The sequence below is a fragment of the Mya arenaria genome, chromosome 6 (genome assembly GCF_026914265.1).
Source record: "Mya arenaria isolate MELC-2E11 chromosome 6, ASM2691426v1".
Lineage (NCBI taxonomy): Eukaryota > Metazoa > Mollusca > Bivalvia > Myida > Myidae > Mya > Mya arenaria.
The window spans coordinates 42,388,841-42,412,695 of NC_069127.1; the positions used below are offsets into that span (position 1 = coordinate 42,388,841).

The window sequence follows — 23,855 nt, forward strand, 5'->3', positions numbered from 1 at the left end:
TATGTTTGCTGGTATATAATGAGTACTTGTATACGTTGCAGTATGTTCATTGTGATGGTGTATAAAAGGAAATAGCCTAACAATATTCAGACTAGTTTAAAGAATAAAGAAGAATCATGCACTCCGTGATACGTTTGTATGGTATGTTAGGGTAATATTAACAAAAGTGTATTCAAGTTATCAAAAAATCACTAAGTATTATCAGGTATAAATCGAGTGTTTATTGTTTACTCTCTAGAAATAAACATCAATACTAAAGCGACCAATGCATAGAAATTTAGTAGACATTTACCTGACAATATTGATAAAGCAACTTATATTGCATTACATGTTGAATGCCCCTCGAATGTTCCTTCAGATAAATTTAATCGAGCGTAAATTAATGATGGATGAGCTGCTTATGGGTGAATATGTATATAGCCGCTAAACACGTATTGAAGATAATTTTATTCAGCAGACCAAAAAACGAATGTTGACAGAATCTAGATTTAGTGTTTAATCGCTTTCGTTTAAGTTAGTGTTATTCTGGTATTAATTAATTTAGGTTCCAAAGAATGTCACAATCGATGCGTGTTTGTGTGATTGGGGCCGGCCCTGCCGGCATGTCGACACTTTACCACTTTGCGAAACTTCCAAAAATGCAGGAAGTTGTCTGTTACGAGAAGCAGGACACGTGGGGAGGGCTATGGAACTTCACTTGGCGAACAGGTTGGCACTTACAAACTCACATTTGTCAATGAGGTTTGCACTTTTGTTTTATGTTATACACATTGGGTCTGAGATTGAGTGTTGAGGCTCGGACACCTGCAAATCTCAGTTTTAGTGTAAACATGCTGTATATGTAAAACAAAATGGCTGAATTAGCGTCATACTGTACACTATACAAACATTACCATTATGTTAAACATCGTTTATAAGAATAATAAGATACATAATGATTTTAAAATGATTTTTGGCAAGTAGATATTGCATAAAGTCGCTGCTGAGTCGTGACATAGACGTTACGTTGATTTCGTCGTAATCGGCGCGGCAAGACACAGGCTATTGTTTACAAACTGTGTAATGCCTGAGTCTAAACTTAAAAAAGCAAATTCAAAATAATAAAAGTATTTAACGACAGAAATGTGCCTAAAACTGTTTTTCTAATGGCGACACATACCCATAGTGATATTTTGCAATTGTCATAGTTTTGATACGGAGACGTTTCTTAAACATGGGCAATGGTAACATCTTTGAATCGAAAGCCGCAGTCTACGAGACGCGATGAAATGGCAATTCTAATGTTATATTTATTAATGTATTTTCAAACCGAAGAAATATCAGTTAGATATTGTGCACTGTTTGATCATTCTATCCTAACCTCACGTCCAAACAAATCATCAGCGCACATAGGACTGAGCCAAAGACGTCATATCGAAAATTACTTTATGATTTGGGGCGCTTTTTTAAAAATTATTTTCGATCAAATGTCATTTTATGTCATTTTTTGGGCATATGATCAACACTTGTTTCAATGTTCGATCACAGCAAAGTTCGCCTCTAGAACACAAAAAAAAGAAACCCTGTGGTCCACCGTGGAATATAGTTTTTGGTGTTCATTGGCAAAATGTTGCTTTGGTGCTGAATTACCGGTGAGTCAACATCAAAAGCTATATTTGACGTTGTTTACGGGGTTTAATATATTGCCATCTTACACTTTAACAAATAATTGTCCTCTAAAAACTAAATTCAACTTCGTCCATTCAACGCGACTGACATTTCATCTTCACGTTATTCAATTTGTAAGCAGACGTCAGTAATACATTCACATATTGTTATCGCTTGGAAGCCTTTGATGCTTACCTCTTTCCCTTTAATCAGTGTATATTGCAAATTTTGGATGACATGAAATAATTAAGAAAAAAACCTCTTTGCAATTCGTAAGAACGCACGCCATGTTAAGTGAGCTTTTGTCACATTTTATAAATTGCTTAAAAAACTTCCAAAAGTTTATATCATATTTAGTGAACCGCGTGCTTCGCCATTACTTGCCAGAAATGTTTATCTTAGAATAAACATTACGATTCTAAAACAGTTCTTATTTAATAATTCATATCAAATGCAATATATACGTACAGACCGAGTATAAAAAGAAAACAAAAAAACACTGCCTAAATATTTAAAGAGGGGTGTCTTTTTCGAATGCGCATCCGTGTACCCGCTTCTGGTGGTACCCTTTGGAAATATGATTCTATACACAGGTGTTGATCAATACGGAGAGCCGTGTCACAGTGGAATGTACAAACGTTTACTGACAAACGGGCCAAAGGAATGCTTGGAGTTTACTGATTACACATTCAATGAGCATTTTGGAAAAGACATTGGGACTTCTTTTCCACGAAGGGAGGTGGTGCTTGACTTTATGGCAGGTATGTATCGTGAAAAGGTCATACACTAGCAGAACTAGGTTATTTTCCATATTTCTGCGTGGCGTATTATGACTTTTGTATCATTAATATGCGAAAATGCATTTAATTAGTTGTGCTAGATATACATCAAATGCTTTGGACGTCGCCTTTACCTGTCATTTTAGGCCGCTGGACGAACAAGGCTGGTCGCGATCTTAAACGGCTTATCAAATTTAGCACAGTTGTTCGCAGTGTTGTCTACACAGAGAAAACGGAATCATTTACGGTTATCGTCAACGATTTGAAAACGGGTACCATCAGCTCGGAACAGTTCACCCATGTCGTGATAGCGGGTGGCATATTCAACCAGCCAAATGCTCCTGCATTTCCGGGCATAGAATGCTTCGATGGTCGGGTGGTACATTCCCATGACTTTAAGGATGGACTCGAGTTCAAAAACCAGGATGTTTTGCTCATTGGGAGCAGTTTTTCTGCGGAGGATATTGCTCTGCACATAATGTCAAGTGGCGGGAAGAGCGTCATTGTATCGTGGCAAACAAATGCTCCAAATCATAACTGGCCGAACGGGATAACAGAAAAATGCAGCGTGAGAAACTTTAAAGGGCAAACTGTTCAGTTTACGGATGGTTCATCTGCTGCTGTTGACTCCATTATTCTTTGTACGGGCTACAAAGCTCTTTTTCCATTTCTGGAGGGTCGTTTACGCATTGAAGAAAAAACGTCTTTTTATCAGAGCCAGCTGTACAAAGGAAGCCTTTTTATACCATTAGCTCAAAGCAAATTGTTCTTTATTGGTGCCCAAGAACAGTTGTTCACCGTTACGTTGATCGACTGCATAGCAGCATGGACAGCAAGGTAATCAGTCAAAGGGTTATTTGACCATACACTCAATGTCAATTCTATTCTAAAATGTGGTTTCATGGAATTTTAAAACAAAAACTATACGGCGCACAAAAAAATACTTTAGTGTAGACATGTAAATGCGAGCCTATTGTGATCAATAGTTTTGTTACATTGCAGGTTTATCATGGGGTTATTACCTAATGAACCAAAGACAACCAAAGAAATGCAGAATTACGGCGACTATTGGCATGGCAGAGCTAAACAGTTGAAAAGCATTCCAGAAATTGCTGCGTTCCAAGCCTCGCTAATTGAAAACCTTGCTGGAGATACAAAGTATGGGATGGAATACGTTCAAGCTGTCTCATTGTTTGTTGAATGGGACAAGGATCGCAAAGCCGCAATTGCTCATTTCAGAGAACACAAATTTGCTTCGTTTTTAAGCAAATAAAACACAGTGGATTTTAATACAAAGTAAATGTTCGACAAGTTACGTCTTGAAAACAATTTTAATATCAGACGTTATATTTCTTCTAAATTCAACAACTAAATAACTATTACGAAATGCAATGCATGCTTGAATGTATCTTATGCATGCTTAGTTTGTAGTGTGCATATTATAGTAAGAGTCAAAATTATTACCAAAGAAATATTGTTTGGCTTTTACGTTTTATCTTTAAAAAGAGTGTTATAATCAATTGATTAAACAAAAGCAAAATTAAGATGACCGTTGTACATTGAGTAAATTGTATAGTAATGCATCTTTTGATAATTGAAATTCTCTATCGAAAAATAACGCAGAATACAAATTTTGCTTTAATGGTCTTTTCCCACGTCTATTAAATCTCAAATCCAAAGCTCGTCTCCGTGGCGCATGCTCACTTCTGTCCGGAAGGTCTTTGTCTTACAAACACCTTTCGGATCAGTGAGTGAAGTCGAATTGGAAGTATCTATTTGATGAGAATTGTGGTTCAAACGGACTGATTTCTCAAATGCATGTACTTTTGACGTCGTAGAAAATGTCACAAGAATGCTTTTATTCGATTTTAGCGCCAAGCACCTTATTTTGCAGTGCAAATAACAAATTGTTATTTTCACTGTTGTTATTTCACTAATGAAAACTGTATATTTCATCGAAAAGCATGAAAAAAAAAAACTTATTTCGTATAAAAGTACTCTTGAAACTTACTACTGGAACCAATCGGTCGACAAATTAAGTTAGTCCCTTATGACAGTAAAACGTTAAGCTCTTTTTTTGTATACACCTATTCGTTTGGCTCCATTCAAAAAATTCATCTTCATCTCCTTAGCCATTTAGATCCATATAAAATAATCGGGCTTAAACATTCCCCTTGACAAAAACCATGAAAACTTTCAAACAATTCGCTAGTTCCTCCAAGAACCTTAACTTCTGTTTTGACATTACATGTACTTTATAAATCCTTTAGAAAATTGGAAAAAATCCTGGAAGACTATACTTTATACTAAATGTTAGACCAAAATATAATCAAATGCTTTAGATTAATCAGCAAAAAACGAAACAGTTGTCCAATCGCATTAAGACAGATTTGAATTTGATACCAGACTCTTCGGTGAAAATTAGTTATGTATATTATAAAAGCTTTATCAAAAGCAAATATGTTGGTTATCCCCTATGAAATATGATACTTGAAACAGCTGCTAAATTGCTTGATATAAATAAAATACTGATATGCCCAAGCATATGTACGGTTGTGTTAGAAAAATATGCACTTACCTTAATTCTTTGTATAATATGTATTGTTGTTGTTATCGGTCAATGGCAAATCACACAAGAAACTAGCAACGCCCCAACATTCCAGGCGCGCCTGCCTTGTTTGAATTTTGCAACCGCCGAGTGAGCAATCATTCCACAGGGATAAATGTTATTACAAATGCTGCACAAAGCTATCCACATTTATTTTCTTCAGATTTCATTGCTCACAAACCTGATAAACATGGGTAAAGACACAGAAAATCAGACGTGAATATTCACGTGTTCATGTAGAGAAGATTGTTTATTTACTTTTTCAAAAGTTCACGATCTATGACGACGCCATCTTGGATTGGCTGTCAGCCAATATTTTTGTGTCATTTGACCCAAAAATATGGGTCGTTTTCGGTCGGGTCATTTTCGGTCGGGTCATATTACCATGATTTTCGGTCATTTGACCAAGTGAGTATATAAGGCTGGGTTTTCCAGAATCGAGAGGAGACATAACTTGGATATAGCTTGAAACACATCCCGTACGATTCGCCCTCGGGCGTTTCGTCCATTTTGGCATTTGGTTTTGACATTTATCTGGAAATAGAAAACGATAACAAATGAAACGATTTTTATCATTTGTCTCCTTGATAAAATCCAAAAAGAATTATACAGGAAATTCGCGGAAAATTAATGTTTAAAGGACTTTAAATTCAACACGATGATATAGCGTTTTCCTGTGTCTACCGAGCGATTGCATACTGTACCTTTTCTGCTTATGATGTTTAAATGATGATTTATTCCGCTGGTGTACTGTTTTCCAACGTTTATTAAACTTGTAAACATCGATTTGAGTTGTCTTCCCGGTGAACTAGTTTTTGACACGCAATGGATAGACTACATAAAATTTATCTGCCATTGAGAGGTTTCGCTACTAGTACCTGAGGGGCAGTCACGAGGGGAACACTTCAAAAACTTGGTCACCCTAAAAGGGACAGTTGATAGTTGATAGCGTCGACGGACCACGGGGCTAGGGCTTAACAATACTAAACGAGAATTTCTATTGATCATTAAGTGGAGTATATGTGGATGCTCAGTTGCGTTTTTTTTAAAGAGAACGAATACAAGGGCACAAGACTAGTTACTCGAGTAAAACATTCCAATCTGGTATATAAGGCATGCTTCTCGTGGCAAGTTGTGAAATGTTTCACTCAGGTATGTCTTGCTTCAAGTAGAACGATGTAAATTATTTCCCTATAGTACAGCATTATTCTTTTCATGGCAGGATGAAAAAATATTCCAGTCTTGCTTCTCATGGTAGAGATATAATTGATAACATTTGTCTTCTTTGCTGTAGACAGTCTTCATTTATGATTTATTGCCCCGAAAAAGACGATAGGATAACGGCGTTTAAGTGTTGGAATTTCGAGTGATTATAAATTTACATATGTATTTTATGTTTAAAAAGTACGTTTTTCACACTTACCCAATGTGACAGAGCTAGTGTCGATTTAAGTCGACATTACAAAATCAAATGTATATAAGTGTCAAAAGAAATGTTTTTTATCGTTGATTTCGTAGTCGTTTGCTGCAAAGAACATTCCGAATTTCATTCAACTGAAGGCTGAAACCATTTAGAACCTTGCACAAATGGTGCATAACGCCTGAAGATATTGTTCTATCTGACATTTGACCAAAATGAGGGTTTTATAGTTTTGAGTTGTATGTATTTATATTGTTGTGTTGTATCAAGATTTTACGATTTCAGTTTGTGGCAAAAGGTTATATCTGGTTAAAGGGCACATCTGGCAAAATCTTTCTTTGTGTACTCGTTTGTTTGAAAATCTACTAAAGCATTTGGAATAAAAGTTCCATTTTTTTCTTCTTATCAAAATTGAAACGTACACCCTTGTTATCTTTATAAATTGTGGATGTGTGTTTATTTGCCTCGCATTTCACAGGATCTGTTTTGATAAAAAATACTTCTATAGCGAGTAATTAAGCCAGTCACAATATTTTAGAAAAGGAATGATGGGCAGAATGAACCACATCTGTAAGAAATAAGATATTAGAGATATTATTTATTTTTATGCAAATTTCAATCGTTATTTTTATTACACATCAATTAATTAAATTGAAGTACTTCGGTTGCATTTCGGTTTGTTAGAATACTGTTTTTAATGAAATCGTATTAATTACAAATGTATAAGTAGATATATAAGCTACTCCATGACACATTATTATTTATTTCGGAGCATACTGATGCCTATAACCAAGATTATTATACAGTAGTATAATGAGTTCAAATGTCAAAGAACGTAGTACATTTTACATGTAAAATGATTTCAGTTTGCATGGCTTTAAGAAAAAATAACAATTTTCAATGCACATTTTTTCACGAGCATCATTTGAACCCCTATATAAGTTTACGACCTTTCAATTGTTATAATATTAAGTCAATAAATTATTACTATTACCAATCTATCAACTAAAGTGATACACTTTAATAAGACCATTTACAAATCCAATGGACTTAACTTTTATATTTTTTTTAATACATGTTTCCACGTTTGAGTTTCTGTTCTGTGTCTGTAATAAAAAAATAAGTGACCAGATATGCTCATGTGGATTCAGAAAGCCTTAATAAAGCCACTATTGTGCTAAGAAGATCACATCCATTTATATCCCTTCGTAATGGAGTTCTGTAATATCTATGGCAATGAAGTAAAATTTGACCATGTCCTCAACTTTTTATCAGTGGTCTCAAAAATGTTAGTATAGCATTGGATCATATCAGCTATATTGGCAATATACTGTTTTATCAGAGATGCAAATGTTGTTTTACTTTTGAGTTACTCATATTAAATGTTTAATTTCCTTTTTATTAACCGTTTTTAACTAAGTATAGGTCGTTTCTTGCTTAAATCAAATACATGGAAAAATGAATGTGCACAAAATGTCAAAACCAAAACCTATCTGTACAATGTAAAGGGACTTATTTCTCATTTAAAACCTTTTACATGTAATAAAAGCAATAGTTTTGCATAAGGGTTAAAAGGAAAAAAAGGTTCTGTTTGATAAAAAGGCCAAATCTGTGAGAGACATGAATATGGAATAAGTTTATAGCATAAAAAAATTATTTGACATGTAAAACATTTTCATTGAACAGTCTGGAATGATTAATCATTAAAAAAAAAGCTTATTTACAATTTTGCTTATATTGATTGAATTTTTGAAATGTTTCAAATGATGTATTCACAAATGTAAAGATTTTATGACAAAATTTACATACTATTTTTTTCTTTGACTTAAGGTGGAACGCGACTATGAATTTTTTTTCGAGTTTCTGTCTGAAAATTGGTATACGAATAGAAGAGCATATGCCCAGTTAGGGACTGTTTTTACATTTTTACATTTACAATAACAGATATTTTCATCAATTCTTCGTTTACAGCTATGAAATTTCAATGTCAAGTGCGTCTTGTAAAGACGTTCACGCTCATATATTTTTTCTTTCTCTTGTTGAACGTTATTGTTTCTAAATTCGCGGGAAAAACGGCGTCGTGTTTCATTGAAAAAAGTGCGCCTTTCTTTAATTCTTGAAAAAACTGCTCGTTTAATTTTTGATATTTTTAAATACATGTATTCAATGTTTTATTGCAAATCGCCTGATATCAAGAAAAGGGTACCTCACCGACTTCGTTTTTGCGCAGTATCAAATAATCTAACCCCTATACCTGTTTCTTTTTCAATTCGTAGTGTATTTAAACGTTTAGCATGACGTTAATCGAATTGTTTTTGTTTATTAAATGGAACGATTAGAAATCTTAGAGTGTCTGATCAGTTTTATGTTAGTGATATTTGTTATTGTTGTTGTACATTACTAATTCCACACAAGACGGGCGCTAAATAACCAGCTTTATAAATCAATGACTAAAATCTGTTGGCAATTTTAATGAGAGGCTTTCTTAATTATTAAGCAATCTCAATTGCCGAATTATAATATTTTGTTAATACACATCAATAATCGTTCCAGTCACTATGCTATGAACTGCGACTATGCTGATTAGTGCCTTGTTTTTTATATATACATCTACAGTAATAACACAACAATAAACGGTTCTACTACTTTATTAGTTACCAATTTCTTTTATAAGTTTCAGAAAAGATGATCGTTTGTGTGTGTGTGTGCGTGCGTGCGTGCGTGCGTGCTGTGTGCACGCTGATGTGCGTGTGTGTGTGTGTGTGTGTGTGTGTGTGTGTGTTTGGGTGCACACGTGTTTGAGTGCGGGATGGTGTGTGGGTGCGTTTTTACGCGTACTGGCGTACATGAATTTATTGTACGTTTTGTGCGTGTGTTTGTATGTAAGCTATAACAACCCTTTACAAAATGAGCTTAAAGTAACTATTTAATGATGCACACTTACTCTCCCATCTCAACTCAACTCAATATCTTATTTTTCCCCATGGCTGGACATAATCACAATATATCCAAACATTGACAGACATAAAACATAAATAATATTATATAAAATAATAGTACAGTTTAAAATTATAGCAAATTGGTGTCAACATATTTATATAGGTAGGATATAGCTATATATAAGTATAAATAGAAAGCTTATATTCTACACGCAAATGAAATAAGTCTATTTATCTTCCATGATAGTAAGGTCGTATGTGATCTGACGCTTGGATGCAGAAATCTTGTCGAAAACAAAGGTTCTTATGAGAAATACCGAGTTGATTTGAAAGAAATGAGCATATAACATGGTATTTTTTTACATTATGAGATTAGGGTAGACCACAGTAAATGTTTTAACATTCACCAATAATTTAATGTTTTTGCGCATTATGTTATTAAACACGCGGTTAAAATCTTGTAACCAGTAATTAATATTTCCCATAAATGCATAATTGAGTAAGAAGTTAAAGTTTTATTAAACAAAATTGATCTTGTTATCATGTTTATGCATGGATTTTGGATAAGCATGTCACTTTAACTATAGTTCATTTATAATCAGTGCTTTAATGATTTAATAATGTTAACTATTCGGAATTCAACAGAAGAAAACAATGTTGAATATCAATTTAACTAAAATTAACAACAACTGCTATATGTTATTGATCAATGGTTTATTAAAAACTTAGCTCTTATTAGCGTAAATAATAGTTCGACTTACGTCATGCTTAACGTTTTATAACAATACGTAATGAAAAATAACAGGTATAGGGGTTAGATTATTCGATACTGCGCAAAAACGAACTCGTTGAGGTACCCTTATTTTGATATCAGGCGAATTGTTATGAAACATTGAATACATGTATTTAAAAAAAAATCAAAAATTAAACGAGCAGTTTTTTCAAGAATTAAAGAATGGCGCACTTTTTTCAGCGAAACACGAGGCCGTTTTTCCTGCGAAAAATGACGTTAAAGACGGATTTAAAAAAAAAAAATGACGTAAAACAAGAGAACGAAAAATATATGTGCGTGAACGTTTTCACAAGACGCACTTGAGGTTTAAATTTCTTAGCGGTAAATGAAAAATTGGTGAAACTATCGGTTATTGTAGCTGGACGTCAGTGGCATATTTTGAGGAGTCATAGTTTCAAAACTGTTCCGAATATTGAAAATATAAAAACAGTCCCTAACTGGGCATATGCTCTTCTATTCGTATTCCAATTTTCAGACAGTAACTCGAAAAAAAATTCATAGTCGCGTTCCACCTTAATCACTCAAATTTGCAATAACGTGATGACAGCTTCCATCTTTTGTACGAATACTGCACTAGTAAAATGTACTCTCTCTCTCTCTCTCTCTCTCTCTCTCTCTCTCTCTCTCTCTCTCATTTAACTTACTATTATGTGTTTATATATTTATATACCAATCATTAGTTTTACTGCTTGGAATCTTAATATATAATTCAAAGAAACAGTACTCTTTAGATTCGTTTAATATGCCTCCTGAGAATGACGTATAATACAAAACTGGCTTTGAGGGTATTTTTTTGCCGTCTGATAATCGCATTATCCACAGCTCGTCACCTTTGCGCATGCTCACTTCTGTCCGGAACGTCTTTGTCTTACAAACCCCTCTTCGGGCAGTGAGTATTATCACTTTGGACGTATCTATCGGATGAAAGTTATGGATCAAACAAACCGACTCATCTACTGCGTACACTTTTGACGCAGTAGAAATTGTCACAAAAAACACATATAGTCCATTTAAGTTTGCCTTAAAGCGCCCAGTACATGGATTATACACGTCATCGTCATTTGACTCCGCTACATCATAGATTACTATACGGAATGGTGTGATTGTTGTCAAGGAGGAAGACAGATGTGCGGAAAACATCAACCTCGGTGATGTTGGATTGTAGATGCTGTCTTCCAGCATAGCCCAATCTGAATAAAAGAATTAAGATATAATGTAGCCGTACCATACACCTACAAACACCTATGTTTCTCTTTAGAAAAGACCACAAACACAACAACCATGTGGGCGATAAACAACTGAATAAAGCATTAATACCCAAACAATATCATCTTTATAAAATGTAATCTTAAATACATGTATAAATAAAAAATCAACGGAATAAATACTATATTCTAAACACGTGTGCACTTAAGAATTAAACGTAAAAGATATTCTATTGTCTAAAACACATGTATATTTCCATTATATACGGAAACGATGTTATAATTGTAATCAATTGCAAGTCTTTTTTCACAATGAACGATTCAACTTTGAAGACCATTAATTTAACAAATGGTTCATAGATACCTCCCGACGACTTGCTGCATTCACCATCCTCGTCTGTTGAATTATACTCCTGAACATATTTTGCAAGAGACATTCTAAAACCTGTTGCAGTTTATGATACTTGTGTGTTTTTTATCCCACAACCATTTCTGTTGTAAATTATCGTGTGTTAAGCACTTCTGCTATTCACTGCACTTGCAGATCTATGTGTATGCAAAGATAAGGTTTGTAGGTTTATGGGCTATATCTATCTTGACGTCTAGGCTATAATTAAAATTGCAGAGGCAATCTTGCCAAACATGCTGTTGATGTGTGTTATCAATGACCGATTTACTGTTTTTTATAAAAAAAGTATTATAATTATTTCAGTTTCTGCATTACAAAACTAATACTTCTCATAACAATGTATATCAGACATAAAAATGCTCTTTTTTATTTAAATATGTGTATTATTTCAACATCTTGTTCTTGTAATTGAAATTCATCTTTTTCGTACAATTATGTTCCCCCTAGTTATCCTGTCGTCAACAGTTTCCACTGTAAAACCGCAATTTTCTAATTTAAAAACGTATGAGTTAGTATTATTTGTTGATGATGGTTTATCTATGATGAGCATTGATGAGGATATGCATAGGATGTCATCCAGACAAAATGTTTATTAAGACTGAAATATGTTAATAAATAAAACACTTTCAAAATGCAGTCCCATACATCATATTGACAGACACGACAATTCATTTACTATTTTTAAATGATTTTGACGATTTGCATCGAGACAGTCGTCTGCATTAAATGTGACACCTATTTTTTAATTAAAACAAATTTCTAAATACGTGTTATAACAATCATGATAACAACAATAGTCGATCGTCCTTTGCATTTGAGTGACCACTGCTGCCACTAAATGGAATCACAACTTCATGTTTCAAGCGTGCTGTTTATGTGCTTCCTTTTCTTTCAGATGTTTTTTTCGCTAATGGTTCTTCCCTTCTTTCTTTCCACTGTGCTCATCTTTTTACCAACAAAGAACTTCAAGGCACTGTGGAGTAGCAGATTCAATGATTCAGGTTCTCGTTCATACGCGTGCATTATCGGTACCAACGCGAGCGCGTAGAACAGTATAGAGCTGTTCGGGATGTGACGTACAATCTTCGGCTCTTTCGCCCAAAAGTAGAAGGCATACAAGATGTGAGGTATAAGAAACAAGGACAAGTCTCTTCGACTATGCGTTCCCTCAAACAGAAAGCCCATGCCCGCCAGGATCCCTGCTGCGGCTGGTATCCACGGCCTTAAAGGAGGAGGGCGATGGTGAAGGTTGCGCAGTAGGCAAATAGCGTACTTAGCTACCATGACCATCGTTGCCAGGAATACTGTCGACCAGAAAGTGTTTTTTACAACAGTCTTCAATACATGTTTAGGCCTGAAATAAAGTAAAATGATCTATTGATCGCCATAAACAAAGAATATCGCAAGCGGGCGTACACGTTATTTATTTTTATCCAAGTAGATCAAGGGGAAAATATGAATGGAATATGAATAAGATAGTAATGGCTGTGGTCTAGAATGTGGAATAGGAATTCTTTGTTTAGATATCTTGTCCACTACGGTAACTCATAAACCTATATTTACTAGGATTTAGAACTATTGCTTTTATATACATAAAGTTTATTGCCAGTAAAGTTAATTAAAAGAAACCCAATATTGGCTGAGGACATTTTAAATAGTTGTAATATTTGTAAAGTAATTGCCATTTTCTTCGTAAATGCCTTTAATGATCTTTTCCCCTCGGATTTTCACCAAGAGTTTGCTTTCTTATTCACATTAACCTTGTGAATCTATGAACGTCTTAAATAAAATGGTCTTTTAATTCGCATCGTTGTAAACCAAATAACATCATACGTTTAATTTTGTAAACCCAGTACACGATTTCTTTAACATTTCACGTCAAAAAGTTGATCTGACGATACCTGATTACTTTTGTGGAAGTCTACAGCATTCTAACTATATCTTACCCTTTGAGAAACTGCTTGTACTTGAAGAATATCACCGATGCCATATGAATGGGAGGAATACTCTGAGCAAAGTCTGTCCCAGCGTGAACCGTACAGTTTTTATCATGTAGTCCGACATCAGCACAGGTCAGAAATGTGTCCCCATGCTCTGTAAATAATATCTTGGGTTTTACATCAGTATAATCTCTTGACCACTTCAGTACAGATTTGTAACACCCAGTGAAGATATATTGTGGTTGCAAGCCGGTGCAGTACACGAAAAAAGAGGTACAGGAGCAAAACAGGGCAGTTTCGCTGTAAGGGACCGACGGAAGTAAACCGCGCTTGACGAGGTAGGAAATTATTTCCCCGATCGCACGAGCGATAGCGAACAGTCAGTAGATTCTACGTCTTGTGTGGTCCTCGACCACCACCGCAAGTCCGGATATTCCCCCTGCAAGCGCACTGCTCCAGTCATCCTGAAAGTATAATGTCATAATGTACAATTTGGGCATATTCTGACAACTATGTAAAATATTCTTCTTCAAATAAATGTGTATGAAATGGCTATCGTGCTAAATATTCTAACGACTGTAGCAACGGCAATGTAGCAAAGAGAGTTTAATTGCAATTGTTGGTTCAGTCTTGATTTCTCATAATTTGACAATTGTGCATAAACAGTAGACATTCTTCAACATTTTTAATATCTGAAATTTTGTTGAGGGATATGAAACAGCTGGAGTAAGTCAAGCTTAATAGGTACCGCTAGTTACAATTTAAAGACTATTCAGAAATGAGGCGTGTGCATGAAGCTGCGTCAAAAACTCCTCAATAGTTTTGGTGAATCTTTGGTGTTCAACTTTGAGGTGGGATGAGATGAAAACATGTTAAAATGATATACAGGTACAATATGTCTTGCCATTACCGTATAAGTTGCATCTTTGTAGAGGTTAAACAGGATACAACGTTATATACTCGGTTGCAATTTCCACTCTTATAATGTCATTTCGTCACTGTTTTCAACGGCTGTACAAACTTCAAAATGGAATTTTGAATACAGAAAGGTCAGCATGGTATAACAATTGTGAGTGGGGACTCATGCGATGATAGTAGGAGTTAAACTCAAAAAACAAAACAGTCCATCAGGTTTAAATTATTACATACCATTACCCGTAAATCATCTCTATCATGCATTTCAAGAACATAAAATAAGATTTGTGTAAATTCATTATGTCTTATACTGGTAATATAACATTTGGGCTGGATAGACTGTTTCGTTTGATGAGATTAGCTCCTATCATAAAGCCATTGTGAGCTCTACCCAAGAAAGCACCTACCCTCATGTCCCGTAACATTCGGAACTCCTCGGCCATTTTTTTCAAAAACAACCTCGGATGTATTTGGACGGTTTACATACTCAAAAAGTGGTACGTTTAAGTCCGCTGCAAGTAGATCGCGTAGTAATTTTATTTAGCAGTTAATCTTTGTGACATTACTCTTGGGATTCTCAATTATGTTTGCAATAATACAATTTAATGGCAATCAAATTAAACTTAGATCAATAAATACAACTCTAAAACACTACATTTAATTAATGATATAATTCAAAATTTTACGAACTACTTCAACTGAAGTACCTGCATACATCCGAGGTTGTTTTCGATAAAATGGCCGAGGAGTTCCGAACGGTCCCGTAATTGTTCCAGCAGTTCTACAGCCAGATCGTATATGCTGGGGAACAGACCCATAAAATTGGCAAACTCCAGCCCATCTTTAGCTAGGATCTCTGCTTGAATCTTTAGTAAACGGGCAAATAAAGTAAGATATATGTCAGGTTCATAGTTTTCCCACGGTTGCCAGTATAATAATCAATCATAAGATTTGTAATTAAATTAACTGTAACTTCTAGAGATGAACGAAAAAATATATTGTGATGTATTATTGTACGTATCTTGTTTTTTTCCTTTATATATTAAGGTGTTCAATCAAGAGTGAAACATTGAAATTAACAACATTGATGACATAAGGTTTTTACGAGCGTTCATAGGACAGGGCGTGTAATGATTTCAAGGCCGGGCGTAAGTGCTGGCGGGCGGCGTACGGGCTGGCGGGCTGCGTCTATGATATTGTCTGATAACTTAAGACGTATGTTCAATCATCACAAATTTGGCAAGAATGTGAATTGGCAAAATATTTCGGATATATCGCTCGAGTCACTCGATAGTTATCGTCATTTAATAACAGAAAGTAGCCTAAATTCGGTTTTCTACCAAATTGCGGCTGACTTTAGGAAAACAATTGTATATGCTATGTCGATAGCCAAAATGAGACATGTGAGAGATCTCATCGTTAGCGGGATAAAACAAGATGTACAAAGGTGATCGGATTGGAAAAAAACCTGAACACAACCTGAATTAAATAAAGTTAACATAATTTCAAAATGTATTCCAAATGGGGCTGCAAACAGCACAATACGTCGCTACAATTAACTATTTTACTTTTTATCAACGTGACAATGAATGTTTAACGTATTTTATCTTTTATAAAACTACGTGCATAACTTCACAAAGCTTAAACAGTCCAACTGAAATTAAGAGATTGATAAAGAAAGGCCCGCGTATAGGTGAAAAAAACGAGACAGAAGCGGCATAATTTTTTGTGAGTTCAGATGTCGGACAGATCCTTTATTAGTACATTTTTGAGTCTAACTAATTCACTTGCTTGACAAATCAAGTCGCTAATTTATATCTAATTTTATCACTCGCATTTACCATATTTGGGGTTATGACCTTAACCAACAAGTTTAGTTCAAACTGTGTTCTGTTAGGTTCCGTAAGACAGTTTATGGCATTGTTTGATATATATCGTACTTTTTCTTATTGATCGCTTGTTGATTGAAAATCGTTAGCCTTTGGAAAATAATATAAACTTGTATAAATTTGTATTGATTGGTTAAACACGAATTATTACATACATGATTAAACTGATAATATAATTTTGCACGTGCGTTTGCTACATTTTTATTAAATGATCTTGTTTAAGAGGACGTGCAAATATCTATCTGTGCGAACAACATAGATCGTAACACGCTGTGTTCTTTCATTTTCTTAGCTTTAGTTTCACGCTAAAGGGACTTGCTCATGTTTTTGTAAAATGCACCCTTTTTGTCTGACGAAATTACGTGGTAATAATTAGGAGTGTTAAAAATAAGTAACTGACGGCTGGAACCCTTTAACAATTAAGTCTTGATAGACACTCAAATGTTGTCTTTGAAATCCACGATTTCGGAATAGCGCGGGTATCGCGATTTAACAAAAGGCTTAACGGTTAAATTATCCTTATGTTTGTGTATGAGTCCTTGTGGGCGTGAGGTTTTGTTGTCAGTTTTCTACTATTTCCTTGACTACCAGCATGGGTTCTCATCCCACTAAAATCAGAATATCGTTTGATACATTAAGAGTATTTTATTCTATTAAAATGAAATTTTCAGCATTTTTCCAGACAATTTTAGATATGTTTTATTAGCGTATAAGACTGGAATGCATCACTTCTTTTTAGTGTGTGTGTGTGTGTGTGAGTGTGTGTGTGCGTGCGTGCGTGTGTGTGTGTGCGTGCGTGCGTGCGTGCGTGTGTGTGTGTGTGTGTGTGCGTGCGTGCGTGCGTGCGTGCGTGCGTGCGTGCGTGCGTGCGTGCGTGCGTGCGTGCGTGCGTGCGTGCGTGCGTGTGCGTGTGTGCGGGCGGGCGTGTGTGTGTGTTTGTGTGTGTGTGAGTGCGCGCGCGTGCGTGCGTGTGTGCGTGCGTACGTGCGTGTGTGTGCATCAGCACAATCATGTCCGGAACATAACTTGCAAAGTATTTGAGGTATTGACTTCAAACTTTTCATACAGATATATCTCATTGAGGCTAAGTGCAGTGCACAGGAACTATAACTCTAGGACAGTATTTCTTTGGGCAGTATTTTTATTTGTTAGCCCTTTGTTTTACTCCAGGAATCATAACCCTGGGGCATTATTTTAGTTATGGTCCTTTGTTAATTTAAATACAGTAAAACTGCAATCGCTCGAGGTCGCCAGGGACCGAGACAAAACCTCAAGGGAACCGATGTTTCGAGCGACCCGATTTTCAATTTTCCAGTTTGATATGAAATATCTTTCAGTGTATTTTAAGTTTGAAGTCGTCAAACAGACTGTTTACTAAGACACCGATTCTTTCCTGTAAAGAACGTGAGTGGGCGTGTTGGTGTCTTGGTATAAGTAATGGGTCCTTTATTAGATTTCTCAGGTGTTTGACAATTATTTTCTTTCATTTGGGTGTGACATTTTGAAAGTAAGGAACCCGATCTAGCTATTCCCCCAGTCATGGGTCCTTCACTAGATTGCTCAGGTGTTCGACAATTTGTAAGTTCTTTCTCATTTGCCATATTGCAAAACAAAGTGACAAGAAGGAATTCTTTTCAGAGATTCCGATGTTGGATCGATATGGTAGTGTTTTAATCATATTTTTATTACTCATTTAAATTTCTCACAATTAACTTCTCGTCATTAACTTGTCATAATCATCATCTCAAATGCCCATATCAACTAATATCGGTCATGCGTTAACAGTGATAAACGGTTTTTCACACCTTATCAAATTGCCTTTTAACTGTCATTGCAATTTTTACAACTTGCGAAAATTTTAACACCTGGCAATTGTTTGTTTATTTTGGAACACGCGTTCGGGAAAAAGTGTGAAATTATTACCTCGAGGGAGCCATAAGGTTTTGTGCACGATTTGTGTACTTGGGACCGAGGATATTGCTCGACTGCTCGACATAATTAGGTTTCGAGGCAGCGTGGGTATATTTTATATGAAAATAGAAGGAAAAAAGTTCGGGACCAAGCTCCGACCTCGAGGGAACGCCGGTTCTCGAGCGACCGCTTGTTCGAGGGAACGCAGTTTCACTGTACATATTTTTGTCCGGAGAATAACTTTTTAACTATTAACATCAAACTTCATATACAGACAGATCTTATTAAGGATCAGTGCAGTTCACAAGAACCATAACTCTGGATGCAGTATATTTTGAGTAATTGCCCTTCTTTAATCTTCAGTGTTATCCTTTGCAGAAAGCAAAGTTGATAATGATCGTAAGCACTATCGACTGCTTTTATGTTTGCATCATTGTACATAAGTCGGTGCACATCTGATTTTGCTGTTTTACTTCACTGTACAATCATGATGTTATAGAGGATATTTGTTTATTCCAGTGTAAGATATTTCACGAGTGTTATAGAAGCCACGAGTGAAAATATATTTCTTCTATGATCACTAGTGAAACTAAATACGATCTTTCACTGAAATAAACAAATTTTCTGTTTCTTTCATGCTTATTATCGGAGTTTTATTAGTTTTTTAGTTTATTTCTTAATTATCGACGGACGCCAGTATAAAAAGACGGGACCCGCGTACATTTGGCAGCATGTGTGCGCGGGAACTGCTTTTGGAGTACCAAAGCTTAAAAGTAAACAAAAAGAAACCCGATATGTCCACAGATGTATTTAATTTAATTTTGAAAGCTGGCATTAAATTTGCACGTGTAATGTTAAAGGCGGGAGACGGTGGTTGAAAACCTGTCGTCCCTATCAAGTCCAAAGGTCACCATTATAGACCCTTCCAAGCGTCACCATAAAGACGAACCATATTGAAAACTTAAAACACCATCGGCAGATAGACCCTGGTAACAGCGGTACTAAACTGCCTAGGCGTATTAAATATTTTACGTATTGACTAAATGTAAATCGCCACCGCGCTATTTTAATCTATGCGAAGCAAAGGTTCACCGCCAAACAAATAATACGAAACAATTTCTTTATATTTGTGTGGTTTTTTTTGGTGTTTTTTTGTTGTTTTTTTGGAGGGCGATTTACAAACAGTCCCGTGCACGCCATGCTGCGAACACCATTTGATTTATCCCAGAATGTAGCGACCTGAGCGCTACTCCAAATATATCCCCATATTAAGTATGTATACCTCCTAGGGCCACACCACGCGGGCCCTGAACTGGGCTAGCAACTTGTTATTGGGGGTAAACAGTTTGGCCACTGGTAGTAAAACACTCGAGGCCAGCCGAGATGTCATTAAGGAAAAGACTGTTACCTAATTCGGAAAGATGTTACCCATCAGAAAACAGACGAGAAGCGCCTAGCTTTATGTCACTATACTTGATGTACCTACCCCCCCCCCCCCCCCCCATGGTCAAAACAAGACTTGCTACAAAGCTATTTATTCTTTTTCTTGCATAGTCCATGGCAGATAAATTTGAACTATGGCGCCATGACATTCTAGGCAATAGCTGAGACCAAATAATAATAGTACCGGGCATGTTCAGATGGATAAATTTCACTACAGCCCGGATACAATTGCAATCTTGACTTGCGTCGATGATGATTCAGAACGGAATGATATATGTGTATATATAAATAAGGGCGTGTGCAATGAAGCGGGGAAAAGGGGAAAAGGCATTATGAACCAATCAATCACTCTATAAATTTAGACAAACTCGCATAACCAGTATTCACGCTCTGACGCACTCGGACATAGACGGATATTGACGGACATAGACGGACAGTAACGCACAGAGGACAATAACCACGTAGCACAACACTAATCACGACGATACACAAACAATACAAAACAATATACGATATAGAACCATACCAAACACACAAATTGATAAAATACTGAAATATGCACCTTGCTACATAAAGTTTGGGGGAGACCTTGTCTTTAATAAGGTCCTTAGTTTGTTCCAGCACTTTGTTACCCCAAGACCACTGTAACCTTGCCACCATATGTCTAGGTTTTGAAACCCCAAATTTGAACCCCCGGGATACTTGCGGCTAGCCAGGAACGCCTGTTTGATTATTGATGAATCAAACATCCAAACTGAAATAAATTAAAAACATAATTGCATTCATGAGTGACCCTGGTGTGCAGCGGCCAACGGAACGGAAACCATATTCGGGCGTATGTAGGTGCGGACATAGTCAGAGCGCCACCTACCGGCGAGCTTAATTTCATCCAGAGGAACCCCTTTTAGGGCTGCGGAAGTTGCAGCCCCAATTCGAAAGCTATTGGAGCTAAAGCAGGCGTAATTAAGGCCTAAGTGCAAGTGAGATTTTTAAGCACTGCCGAGAATTGGTACCTGGTGACTGGGGAGCCATTGAAATGACACAATAGGGGGCCCTCGATTTTTGGACATAAACATAGCTATTTGGTTATTGCTGTCACGGGGCAAATTGGACCACTAGAAGCCTGTAGTTTGATCCACGGCCGCCGAAATTATTTTGTCTGGTGAATTTCCCTTTGTGACGTTTGAAAAGTGTTTGTTCATAAGCATTTCTACAAATAACTGGAAGTACACCTAACACGGAGCATATAATTTGGGGCGTGATAGGTAAGCGAGCGTCCTTGCGGATGCACTGCCTTTTCATACCGTCTAGTAACTTTAAAACTATAAAACTGGACGTTGGATCGAATACGAGTTTGCATTGGTAACTAATGGAAGCTGTTTATAAGCGAGCCGTGCTGTGGGAATGGCTCTGTAATGATAAAAAAAGAAATGAACAGAACTATGTGGTCTACGGGAGGGGGCCAGTCTTCCATAAGCTGATGTGCGTACCGGAACTGTGAAAATGCCGTAATGCCTTGCGTATATGACAATCTTGTATTAATAAAACTGGAGACATTTAACAGCTTCGTCGAGTAAATCACTGACAAGAACGCCTTGGTGATTGGATCTGGGCACTGGTTCGCCTCTGGCGCCGCTTGAATGGAATCACATATTACATTAAGCTTGGTGGATATGTGGCGAGCTTTGAACGTGATGTTGTTTGATAGTATACACAATATGAGAGGCCTGAGGAGTTGCGTTACTGGTTTCGATTTAGCAGTTTGCTTATTAAGAATATGCGCCAGTCCAAGATTGTCTGACCACATGACAATTTTTTTTATTTGCAATGTGTTCACTCCATTAATAAACAGCCAATAAGACCGGGACTAGCTCTAGGAAAGCCAAATCTTTTATCAAATGTGTGGGTTTCCATATATATAATATATAATATATTTGTTTTTAAATTCATAAAACCTTTCTTTAAACTTTAAACTTTTTTTGCCAACATTTACTGGTTCAAAGTGAAGTGTTCTGTTTTGATCAAGGGAAGTAACTACAAAGGAATTTAAAAGTAGTTCTGAAAGTTGATATTTTCACTCCATATTTTGCAGTGAAAATATCAATTTTCACCGTTGTTATTTCACTGTTAAAACCCCATATTTCATCGAAAAGCATGAAAGAAACTGTGTCTTTGTGTCAATGGTGACCAATAATTTATGATTGTTTGTAGATGTTATATTCAAGCACTGTGTTAATTGTTGTGCAACTTGAAAACCATTTAAGATACAAACCGACCTTTCTTTAACATAGACAGTCACAATACCTTTATGTTAAGTAAGGCCATTTGCCTGTACTAAACTATTCCATTATATTGAAACATAGCGTTATTATCGGCGTGGCTCTAGCTCATGAATAGTGTATATTACAGCATCTTTTAAACCTAACACCAGTACCGCCCTAAAGCACTTTTAGTGCTTTGATTAGTAACGCCTGGTTGGTCCTGAAAGTCTACAGCCCTCTTAATAAATCCCCTATATATTATATTTATTATGTTATTACCAGAGTTTGATTGAGAGTTTAGTGTCAAACACTTCGACAGAACGGCCGTCTGATAGAGCACTGTCAAAATATGTGTCGAAGTGTTTGATGAAACTTACCATCTTATCGAACTCCGGTTATAACACGGAGGCGGGGCTCTTTTAGACTGCCCCTTGTTTCATTTAAAATAGCGTAGAAAAAGAAAGGTTATTTTTGTTTTAAGCACAATGTTGCCTTCCGACCTAGCATATATGACGTCATTTATCACGTGGTATACATACACTGAGGATGGAAGGTCATACAACGTATTATACGAATTTCTGAAAATATTCTCTATACTATGGATACTTGTCAATTTATCGTCAGTAACAAGACAAAGCCAATAATCTTGTCAATCGTCCCTTGCAATATTTCAGTACTTTGATTAAAAATATTTTATGTTGACGTTTCAAACAGTTTAAGATACGTTCTTTTTAATGTTTAACGTTTAATGTTTTTAATGTTTAACGATCATGTGCATGCATTTAATTTATGACTAAACAATCTTCACCATAAACTTTATTTTAAGTTCAAAAAAAAATATTTTCTAGCTGTCAGCGGAATACTATTGATGGTGTAAAATGGATGTAAATGCATAAAAATGATTTGAATGTTTTTATCTTAATTATGATAAAACGATTAACGTGCATCAAGGCTACTTCTCAATTCTGCAAAACAATATCCACTTGCGAATCAAATGACGGTAGTTTTTATGATGGTATTAATGGCTGTGGGTTTACTATCTAGAATTAAACATGAACTCACTGGGATGTTAAACCAGTTTTCGAGAACTCAATTTTATTTTATCCCAACATTTATCAACAACATTACTGTAAGCATATGTTTGAATTAAACTGGAATAAAAAAGTAATATATTTTTATATAAAACACGTATGTCCTATGTCTATGCTAGTACATAATCAGTATTTGTATATGTTCGTTGTGGTTGCGTACAGAAGGAAATATCCTCAGAACAATCAGACTCGTTTAAGAAATGGAAACATGCATAGTACACATGCTATCCTTTAACACTTATAAAGAAGCGTTCTGCAGGACCCAACTGTAATAATTACAGGGTTATCATGGCCATCCTAGTATTACAAACATTATATGTCGAACATCTTCCAAACTAAAATTGTTAAGATTGAAGTCCACAAATGAATTGATTTTTTGTTAGGATGATATTAACAAAAGAGTATTTAAGTTATCAAAAGTCACCTTTTGTTCCAATCACTTAGTATTATCAAGTATAAATCGAGTGTTATTTTTTTACTCTAAATAAACATCAATACTAAAGCAATCAATGCATAGAAAAGTAGACATTTACCTGACACTATTGATAGAGCAACGTATATTGCATTACATGTTGAATGCCCCTTGAATTCTTCTTCAAATAAAT

The 23,855-nt window shown here is 35.8% G+C and overlaps 2 protein-coding genes and 1 pseudogene across 2 annotated transcripts; 1 reads left to right on the forward strand and 2 right to left on the reverse strand.

Moving 5' to 3' along the window:
- Positions 1-554: 554 nt before the first annotated feature.
- LOC128237809 (uncharacterized) lies at positions 555-3,699 on the forward strand. The gene is made up of 4 exons (XM_052953395.1): positions 555-708; positions 2,241-2,408; positions 2,573-3,263; positions 3,429-3,699. Exons 1-4 carry the CDS (start codon positions 555-557, stop codon positions 3,697-3,699), a joined length of 1,284 nt encoding a protein of 427 aa, XP_052809355.1.
- Positions 3,700-9,620: 5,921 nt separating this feature from the next.
- On the reverse strand, positions 9,621-11,878 carry LOC128237810 (uncharacterized). Its single transcript, XM_052953396.1, has 3 exons — positions 11,756-11,878; positions 10,911-11,376; positions 9,621-9,696 (listed from the first exon to the last, which is right to left on the reverse strand). Exons 1-3 carry the CDS (start codon positions 11,826-11,828, stop codon positions 9,621-9,623), a joined length of 615 nt encoding a protein of 204 aa, XP_052809356.1. The 5' UTR covers positions 11,829-11,878.
- Positions 11,879-12,691: 813 nt separating this feature from the next.
- On the reverse strand, positions 12,692-19,845 carry LOC128237811 (uncharacterized; annotated as a pseudogene).
- Positions 19,846-23,855: the final 4,010 nt, after the last annotated feature.

What these genes read in the sequence shown, in the direction of transcription:
- LOC128237809 (XM_052953395.1), top strand. Translation starts at nt 555, where the DNA reads ATGTCACAATCGATGCGTGTTTGTGTGATTGGGGCCGGCCCTGCCGGC. An exon ending in GGTGCTTGACTTTATGGCAG is followed by an intron (nt 2,409 to 2,572) that starts GTATGTATCGTG and finishes CTGTCATTTTAG; the next exon opens with GCCGCTGGACGAACAAGGCT. An exon ending in ATAGCAGCATGGACAGCAAG is followed by an intron (nt 3,264 to 3,428) that starts GTAATCAGTCAA and finishes GTTACATTGCAG; the next exon opens with GTTTATCATGGGGTTATTAC.
- LOC128237810 (XM_052953396.1), bottom strand. Translation starts at nt 11,828, where the DNA reads ATGTCTCTTGCAAAATATGTTCAGGAGTATAATTCAACAGACGAGGAT. An exon ending in ATGCAGCAAGTCGTCGGGAG is followed by an intron (nt 11,377 to 11,755) that starts GTATCTATGAAC and finishes TCTTTTATTCAG; the next exon opens with ATTGGGCTATGCTGGAAGAC. An exon ending in ATATTAAACGAATCTAAAGA is followed by an intron (nt 9,697 to 10,910) that starts GTACTGTTTCTT and finishes ATTTCTCATAAG; the next exon opens with AACCTTTGTTTTCGACAAGA.